General features: G+C 37.1%; 1 protein-coding gene across 1 annotated transcript; it reads left to right on the top strand.

Annotated features, from left to right (window-relative positions):
- The first annotated feature begins 3,122 nt into the window (after positions 1-3,122).
- On the top strand, positions 3,123-3,962 carry LOC143041140 (uncharacterized). The gene is made up of 2 exons (XM_076212908.1): positions 3,123-3,280; positions 3,452-3,962. Exons 1-2 carry the CDS (start codon positions 3,269-3,271, stop codon positions 3,782-3,784), a joined length of 345 nt encoding a protein of 114 aa, XP_076069023.1. The 5' UTR covers positions 3,123-3,268; the 3' UTR covers positions 3,785-3,962.
- Positions 3,963-10,000: the final 6,038 nt, after the last annotated feature.

The raw sequence follows: 10,000 nt of genomic DNA, 5'->3' as shown, positions 1-10,000 counted from the left end.
CATTTCGCACTAATGGCGATTTGTCTCGTATTGGCGTTTGTGGTGTTATGTCTCATGCTTGGATTTGCAACGGTTTGTTTCATGCTTGGGAGGGCTCTAAGGTCGTCTGCTTGTATATTTAAATTTGGGCTTAATTATTTAATATATAATGCTTCTAAAATTGGGAGGCCTCTATCGTCATTACATAAATCCAAAATCTCAGTATTTTCTTCTAGGGTCTCTCTTGATAGTGTTATGCCATAGGCTTCTCTTTAGTGATTTTTGTATCCCTGTGATGTGATTGCTTGCTTATATATATGTATATATATATATATATATATATATATATATATATATATATATATATGTATGTATATATATATACATACATACATACATATACCAAGGCTTTTTTCCCCTTACAAGGGAGGTAGCCAAAAAGGAAAAGGCATAAAATCATTCCCACCCATTCCATTCCTGAATTCACTCCACACCCCTCCACCCTCCCTCTCATCTTATATATACATAATATATATATATATAAATATATATATATATGTATGTATATGTATATATTTATATATATTTATATATATATATATATATATTAATATATATATATATTCGACAAGAGAAACGACAAATGTATGGAAAGAGTGGTGTAGGTAAAGTCCAGGAAGGAGCAGAAGTACTTTATTCTCTAACGTTTCGACAAGCTTTTTCAGAGAGATAATGGTACAGGCAAATTGAGATACAGTGTTTATATACTAAGTGGGTAATCTCACAGGTCGCCTTGGGACAGAGTTCGCTGTATGTGCCTCCTTGATGATCAATCTTGCTGTTACGTGTACTAAGTTTACAAATCCTTCCTTATGACTGGTTCAACTAAAATTGTTGATATAGGCAGCTGCGATAGTTTTTCTTGTCGTCTTTTTAATACCGGTGTGTAAGATTTTGGTGCCATATGCCTAATTGGAACAGCACCAAAATCTTACACACCGGTATGAAAAAGACAAGAAAAACTATCGAAGCTGCATATATCAACACTTTTAGTTCAACCAGTCATAGAGAAGGATTTGTAAACTTAGCACACGTAACAGCAAGATTGATCATCAAGGGGGCACATACAGCGAACTCTATCCCAAGGCGACCTATGAAATGACCTGCTTAGTATATAAACAATGTATCTCAATTTGATTGCACCATTATTTCTCTGAAGAAGACTCCGGCGAAACTTTAGAGAATAAAGTATTTCTGCTCCTTCCTGGACTTTACCTACACCACTCTTTCCATACATACATACATACATACATACATATATATATATATATATGTTAGCATCTAGACCTCCTAGAAGACGTAATCTACCACCAAAATCTCCTAGACATTCATCTACCACCTCTGCTTATACTATCGGCACGACACCGATGCATTTCGGTGCAGTCAGAGTAGCCTGGTACTCGACCTGACATCTTCACGCACCTGGTCACTACGGGTCAGGTCGCTATTGTCCAGGCAGACACCTCACGCGCAGTTGGACGGCTCACGAACCCTAAAGGATTGCCACCAAGCCAAGCATTGATACACATTATATTTAAATCCCTTTCCTACGGGATATGTCTATCCTGTCCAACCTCGGACAACTGTATGTCATTTGTAAATATGTATATGCAATGTATAAGGTAGTTAAAACCTATCCTGATCTCTAATATTTGCTAAAACTGCATCTTGTAAATAAATATTATCTCGTCGGCAACCTAACCACGAGCCATGTATATAAGCACCTCCTGTCACCAAATAAAGAAGAGAAAGACCACAGAGAGAGACAGAGCTACACGTTGCTCTGCTGCTTTTTATTCAAGCCTCCGAACACCGCTCAAACTACGACCACGTACTACCACAACTCATATGTTGAGATACCATCCAACAAATATATATATATATATATATATATATATATATATATATATATATATATATATATATGCAAAGTAGACCACTTGGAAAAAGAAACTAACGAAGCAGAGCGCTTTCGTATATTACATCTTCAGTAAAGTACAGTGATGTAATATACGAAAGCGCTCTGCTTCGTTAGTTTCTTTTTCCAAGTGGTATACTTTGCATAAGTGAACACACGTCCCCGTTTTCTTATTAGCATATATATATATATGCATATATATATATATATATATATATATATATATGTTTGTGTATGTGTGTGTGTGTGTGTGTGTGTGTGTGTGTGTGTGTGTGTGTGTGTGTGTGTGTGTGTGTGTGTGTGTGTGTGTGTGTGTGTGTGTGTGTGTGTGTGTGTGTGTGTGTGTGTGTGTGTGTGTGTGTGTGTGTGTGTGTGTGTGTGTGTGTGTGTGTGTGTGTGTGTGTGTGTGTGTGTGTACATATACATACTGTATGTATATATGTGTACATATATATCCATATATATACATAATATATAAGATACAATGCATATATATGTATGTATATATATATATATATATATATATATATATATATATATAAGATATTATATATATATAAGATATCATACATATATATATATATGTATATATATATATATAAATATATATATACAAATATATATATATATATATATACATATATATATATATATATATATATATATATATATATATATATATATCTAGATATAGGGAGAGAGAGAGGTGGAGATTAATATATATGTATATATATTGAGTGTGTATATATATATATAAATATTTATATATATTGATATATATATCTGTATGTATGTATGTATGTATGTATGTATGTATAGATGAATAGGAATGGGTAGATGCACAGAGATAGATAGACAGATAAATGAAAGTAGATCAATTGTGATAGAGTGAGAGAGACAAATATGCAAGAAAGCCAGAAAAGAGCATGATATCCATTATGAGGACGGTGTAAGTAAACGTTAGCCAGTGACCGAAACTACCATGTTTACTTATTCATTTTCACTGCTGGTGTAAGTATATTTTCACCAAACTCACAGATTGTGCGGTGAAGCCGTCTCTCATATCAAATGAGAACTCAAACCTCTTATGAAGAACAACGTATGATCTCACTGTTTTTCAGTATATGTCCACACAGTATTCCCCAACTCCTAGGCCGTAAACGAAGAGGCTGCCGCGCGGACGTGACCTTGAAGTCGCCGGCGCGAGGAGGGGGAATGTCCCGCCACCGTGGTGTGGACGGGTCCGCACTATAAATGCGGGAGCGCCCGCCGGAGAAGGCAGGTGTGATCTGACTTCGCTGGACATCCAACATGCGCTCTCTGGTGAGTGAAGTTCGTATTGGTGAGCCGAGAGGCTTTGGGTTTCAAGATGGCCTGGGGGGGGGGGGGGGTTCCAGGACCAGGTGACTTTGGCTTGTATGCGGAAAATCCTACCCGCATCCCGGCTTCGAAGTCGACCAATAGGTTGATGCCGACTTTGTTTTATTTCCACAGATGACTGTTGCTCTCCTGCTGGTGGTCGCCGTGGCCTACGCGACTGCTGAGCCTGAGCCTGAGGCTGACCCACATTATATTCGTCCCTACCAAAGCGGTTACGGTCGTCACTATGGATACGGCGGTTATCGTCGGTATAGGTATGGCCATTACCGCCATGGTCGTTCAGCGGACCCCGAACCTGAGGATGACCACAGCGTGAACAAGCGATCCGCTGATCCCGAGCCTGAACCGGAGGCTGAGCCTTGGGGGGGGTATAGATATTACGGAAGGTACCCCAGCTACGCCTACAGGCGCTACGGCTACGGCCACAACCACAGGTACCGCTGGTAACAAGATATAGGCACAACCAGGAGCTGGACCAGAGTAAGGACGACCTCGGCCTCAGCATCTCCTTCATCCACGAGCTTCTGTCTCCTCTTTGCTTGAGCCTCTTGATTTGGAGTCTGTCCGTTTGAGCATAGATGTTGCTTGTCCTGACGTGAGGGTTTAATAAAGAGTGACTAAACCATTGGTTGTTTTGATGGTCCATCTTCTGGGCGGGACTTCTATGCTGGTCTCACATGAAGCCTTGTCTTTCGAGTTCAAATGACTTGGCACGATACTCTTCAGATGCACCAAGTGCACACCTGACTGCGGCGCATGAAGAGGCTCTACACCGGAATGGCATGGGGAGAAAGGACCTGTTTTATTCCAAGTGACTCGACAGCACGCCGGCTCAGTAGCGCACTCAATCTTACAGATTTTGTTGGAAACTAGCCCATGTGCCTTCATACAAACGTAAAACCTGTTGGGTGGATGCAGTGCATGAAAAATTCATATGCATAATCCTATTATGCTAGACCGGATGGGAGTTCATCCATCTGATGAATGATGGTAATAAAAAGGGGATATGTTTTCTTTGATCGTACAGGCAAACTTCGGTGCTTAGATGTAACTGCTCAGAGGAAACGTCTTCATATGCTTGAGCAGCAATTGAGATGGCATCATTTCAAGCCATTTCCGCATATCTAGGAGGCAAAATGAACATCACACAGAAAGGAAATAAACATGAAACGTTTCTATGTACGAAAAAAATTCATTGGGACTCAAACTGGAGGCAATTGACCGAGGGTTATTACAGTCGACACTCGCTCTCATTTTCACTCTCCATCAAGGTTTGTACAAATTAGATAGTTACATTTGCCATGAAATTTCAAAATTATTTAAATTGTAATATAAGTTATGAGCAATTGTCCCATACTTGTTGGTTACCAGGACGGTATCAAACGTCACGTGTATTTCTCCCACTACCTCTCCTAATTCCCTCTTCACCATGTCTCACTCAGTCATATATTCTGTACCTTGTTTCTTCATTTTATAATTCCTTCTTTGTATCAGCACTGAAGATGTAATTATACGAAAGCGCTCTGCTTCGTTAGTTTACTTTTCCTAGTGGTTACTTACGCATTTGCGAACACACGTTTCTTGTTTTTATTGCATTATGGATACCACACGATTCTTTGAGAACTTTACTTATCGAAACCCTTGACTTGTTCCGTGTGTACACGACTTTTCCTGGTCCTTGGTTAGAGCCCACAAGCTGCGACTACGTCTACAGAAATTTTAAGTAAGATCATTTCCCCCAACATAATATGGCTGCGATACATTGATGACATCTTATGTCTGTGGCCCATTTAAGATAATGTAAATGATTTTTTATGTTAACTTAATAATTTGGTCAGTTCCATTAAGTTCACTGTGGAGATAGAGAATGAAGGTATTTTGCCTTTCCTTGATTGTAATATCTACCGCCGTGAAAGTGAGTTGAAGTTTAGTATATATCGTAAACCAACCAATGTTTGTTCATATATACACTATTATTCCTCACACCCTGATGGCGTAAAAAGATATGTTTTTTTCTTCGATGTTCCTGCATTTGCAGCCCAGAGTACATCGATGATGAAATAAGATGCATTTACGATATTGGTACTAAGCTGCAATACCCCACACATGTTCTTGATACAGCTTACAATTGTGCTAAAAGGACATTTCATAGCCTTAGGTCAACTCAAACTTTCAATACGAATAACTTGCTAATTCTACCGTACCAAAAGAACCTGCAAAAAATTCCAAATATATCAAGTAAATTCAACATTAATGTAGTTTTTAACAATAAGAACACTGTAAGACAATTGCTCATAAATAATTCTGTCAATAGTGATAAAGGGTGTGTGTACAAAATACCTTGTAAATCATGTAATCAGTTTTATGTTGGTCACACTGCTAAAACACTCAAAACACGAATCAATCAACACAAGAAATACGTTAGAGAGGAAAACCAATCTAGCGCCATATTCAACCACTTGAACCATTTTAACCACCAAGTTGACTGGGATAACGCTAAAGTCATCACATACAGCAATAACATCATAGAAAGAAATTTAATTGGATGCAGTTTGATCAAATCTAGTAATGGAATAAATGTTAATCTCCATCAAGGTTTGTACAAATTAGATAGTTACATTTGCCATGAAATTTCAAAACTATTTAAATTGTAATATAAGTTATGAGCAATTGTCCCATACTTGTTGGTTGCCAGGACGGTATCAAACGTCACGTGTATTTCTCCCACTACCTCTCCTAATTCCCTCTTCACCATGTCTCACTCAGTCATATATTCTGTACCTTGTTTCTTCATTTTATAATTCCTTCTTTGTATCAGCACTGAAGATGTAATTATACGAAAGCGCTCTGCTTCGTTAATTTATTTTTCCTAGTGTTTACTGATGTATATATATATATATATATATATATATATATATACACATGTATATATGCATATATATATATATACATATATATATATACATTTGTATATATATGCATATATATATACTTTTGTATATATATATGCATATATATATATATATATATGCATATATTTATACATATATATACATATGCATATATATATATATAAAATATATATATATATATATATATATATATATATAAGTATATATATATTAGGAAGGTTAATGTAGTAGCGCATTTGTAAAATAAGACTTATTGACCCACTCTCGGAGAATAAGATAAGATGGACAGAAAATCTGTATATTGCTACCATCGTTTATAAATTCCACTGCAGCTTTCGAAGGAAAATTATAGAATCCTCCGTAATTAAACATATACCCAAATTTAATACCTCCAAAGGTCAGAGGTCCCCAGACTGCATAACTTGGACGGCTGCTAAGAAGTCCATCTCTAAAGCAGCCGGGCTTGACCTCACTACCGGCCAACCTCCGTCCCGACCTCATCAAGGAAACATAACCTGAGTCCTCCCTTTTCCATGTCTCCACATGTACCTTTTTTAGCTATATATACTCTCATACTCCACACTATGTATCATTCTGCTGAAGAGGACCACAGGTAGTGGTCGAAATATACAGAATCTCTGTCAATCGTATCTTATTCTCCGACAATGGGTCAATAAGTCTTATATATATATATGTATATATATATATATATATATATATACACATATATACATATATATATATATATGTATATATAATATATGTAATTATTTCTATAAAACGTTTCCGTCTATTTTTCCGAAACCGTAGATCTCTAAAATCTCAAATATAAAAAAATTCATCAGTCCTTAAGGCATTTTTCTAACATATACCTGTATGGGTGTTTTAAGATGCACAGCATCAGGATGATGGGTTGATTATCAAGAATCGGCGATAAAGATGGCGGAAAAAAACGATGCCGCTTATATGCGAAGATCCAGGCATTTGTGGAAGTGGCTGACAGCTACTAAGGGTGTGTCCAAGAAGGAGAACAAAGAGTTAGCCGCTAGACTCAGAAATGAGCACAGAAATAAGTTCCATGTGTTGTATACGAACACTAAAGCGTTTAACGTGAAAGCGCCTATTCAGGAGTTTCAAAGGAAGGTGATTGTTTTCAAGGCAACCCTTGAGAGTGATAAAGAATTCGAATACGAAGATGCTATGTTTGACGAACTGGAGAAATCCGATGAAATCATATCAGATGAAGACGCTAAGGCGTTTACGTGCCATTACTTCTCAGCCTACAAGAGTTTCGTTAAGAATGGTGCGAAAGCCGAACACAGGAACTTTCAGATGCATTTCCTGGACCGGCTCTACAAGACATCAAGAAGAATCGCTGTTCGCAACAAATACGTTCACGTAAGGGCTGCTATTAAGCGTCACGAACCTCCTCCGATTAGGGAAAAACGTATTATATGTGAGACTGAATAAAAACCATGATTCACACAAGGGCCTTTTATTTACACATCTTACATACCTTATGATCTCAATAGTAGAAAGAGGCGTAGCCCAGGGCGCGAAGGGAGCAAGCGCCGCAAGCCAAGCAACCCGGCGTAGCCGTGTGCGACGCAGCCGCTGCTTGTATATATATAGATTATATATATATCAATACATATATATATATATATATATATATATATATTATTGCTGGCAGGAGGCATTGACTGTAAATTTTACGTTTCAGACATAAAGATAGCCTCTCAGGATTTCATTATACTTACCAAACACTTTCCAACCAATTGTAATAAATCTTTTTATTTTATTATCATGATCTTTCATCATTTTCACCATCTGGCCAAAATAATTATTCTTTTCCACTTCAAGATTTTCACCATTGATCATAATCTCTTTACTTTGAACTTTCGTATTAGACATTACTTTGGTTTTACTCTTATTCACTTTCAAACCCACTTTGAGATCCTACTTGTTCAAATCATTCAGCATATCTCGCAACTCTTCTGCTCTTTCTGAAATAAGAATAATGTCATTCGCAAATCTTAGGTGGTTGAAATATTCGCCATTAATCTTCAAATCTTTCGCTTCCCAACTCAACCCTCTGAAAATCTCTTCCAAGCAAGCTGTAAATAATTTGGGTGAAATTGTATTGCGTTGCCGTACTCCTTTCTCGATCTTGATTATTTCTGTATCTTTATGTAGTCGAATAACAGCGGTACCTTCCGCATAAATCTTTTCTAGAGCCCTTACAATCTGTTCGTTTGCATCCTGCTTGGGTAGCGAGTTTAGTATTGCTATTTCTTCTATCGAGTCAAAGGCCTTCTCGTAATCTACAAAAACTAAACAAAGAGGTATAATGTACTCTGTCGTTTTTTCGATCACTTTGTTCATCGCCTGCAAATTGTCTAGAGTCGAATATCCGCTTCCAAAGACTGTCTGTTCTCTCGGTTGGTTTCCATCTAAAACCTGATTTAGTGTATTTGTAAGGATCTTGGAGAATACTTTGTATACATTTGATAGTAAGACAATCGGTCGGTAGCTACTAAGGTCCTTCTGGTCTCGTTTTTTATGAAACAAAATCACTATACCATTGTACCAGAATTAAGGAACGGTTTCTTGGCGTAAACACTGGCTGTATAACTAGGCTATTTTAATATGAGCTTCTTTCCTTACGTCTTTCAAAAGATCTGTTGATATACCATCTTCCCCAGGTGTTTTTCCTCGCTTCATATTTTTAGAACAAATTCTACCTCTTTGTAATATATTGTACACTACTCACGTCTACAGATGAATTTACTGACTCAACTACGGTCTTCGACGAGTAAATCTATTGGTAAAATTCTTCTACTCTTTTTACCATGCTGTCTCTAAATTTAATGTTCTCTCCATTTCTCTTTTAAACGTATAATTTGCTGTCTTCCTAAAGCATATCTGCACTCAGTTCCTTTAATATTTTTACCTTTCCGAATAGTTGTCTCTGTTTCATCAATGTTTCTCTTTCTTTCCTCTGGTCTCTTACTTTTGTTGATAAGCTTGTTTAGTTCTACTCTTTCTATTTCGTCTCTTCTGCTTCTAATCTACGTGGTCCTTCTTCTTTTAATTAGGTCATTTGTAGCTTCGGAGTATTTGTTTTCTCTAATATTTTTTGTACATTCTGCTTTCTTTGCAAATTCCCTAATGATATTGACTAAGTTCAAATTCGTATCTTCGACGGCGTTCTTCTTAGTTCTTAGAGCCTCGAATCTATCTTTAATTTGCAAGGCTTATTCTCTTTTTTTAAAACTTATTTATTTCTCTCGGCTCTGAAATTTAATTTAGCTGTGCAGCCTACCACTCTATGGTCACTACCTATGTTGATTTTATTTATCACCGTAACATTGCTAACGTTCTTGCTCTCATCTCTTAAAATAAAGTCTACTTCGTTCTTTGTTTTTCCATTTGGACTTCTTCAGGTCCATTTACGACTATTAACTTGACTATGTTACCAGCAATCTCTCGGTTTATCAAGAATCCTACTCCACTAGATTTTTCATTGTCTTTACCTCTATTGTAGAACAGGTGGTGACCATCTTGGAATTATATCGGTTTTTCTTCCACTCTTCAGACTTCGCTCAGTCCTACGATGTCCCACTTGATGTTATCTAGTTCTTCCAATAAACTCTCCAGCCTGTGGTCTTCTGAGAGGGTTTTTACGTTGTAAGTATAGATCTTATCTTACTTGATGTTGTTTAATGTCCGATACTTGGATCTGTTTGGA

The sequence above is a fragment of the Oratosquilla oratoria genome, chromosome 2 (genome assembly GCF_046742065.1).
Source record: "Oratosquilla oratoria isolate Oo_2021 chromosome 2, ASM4674206v1, whole genome shotgun sequence".
NCBI lineage: Eukaryota > Metazoa > Arthropoda > Malacostraca > Stomatopoda > Squillidae > Oratosquilla > Oratosquilla oratoria.
Note: the sequence above shows the minus strand (reverse complement) of the source record. Positions and strands in the feature narration are given on the sequence as shown.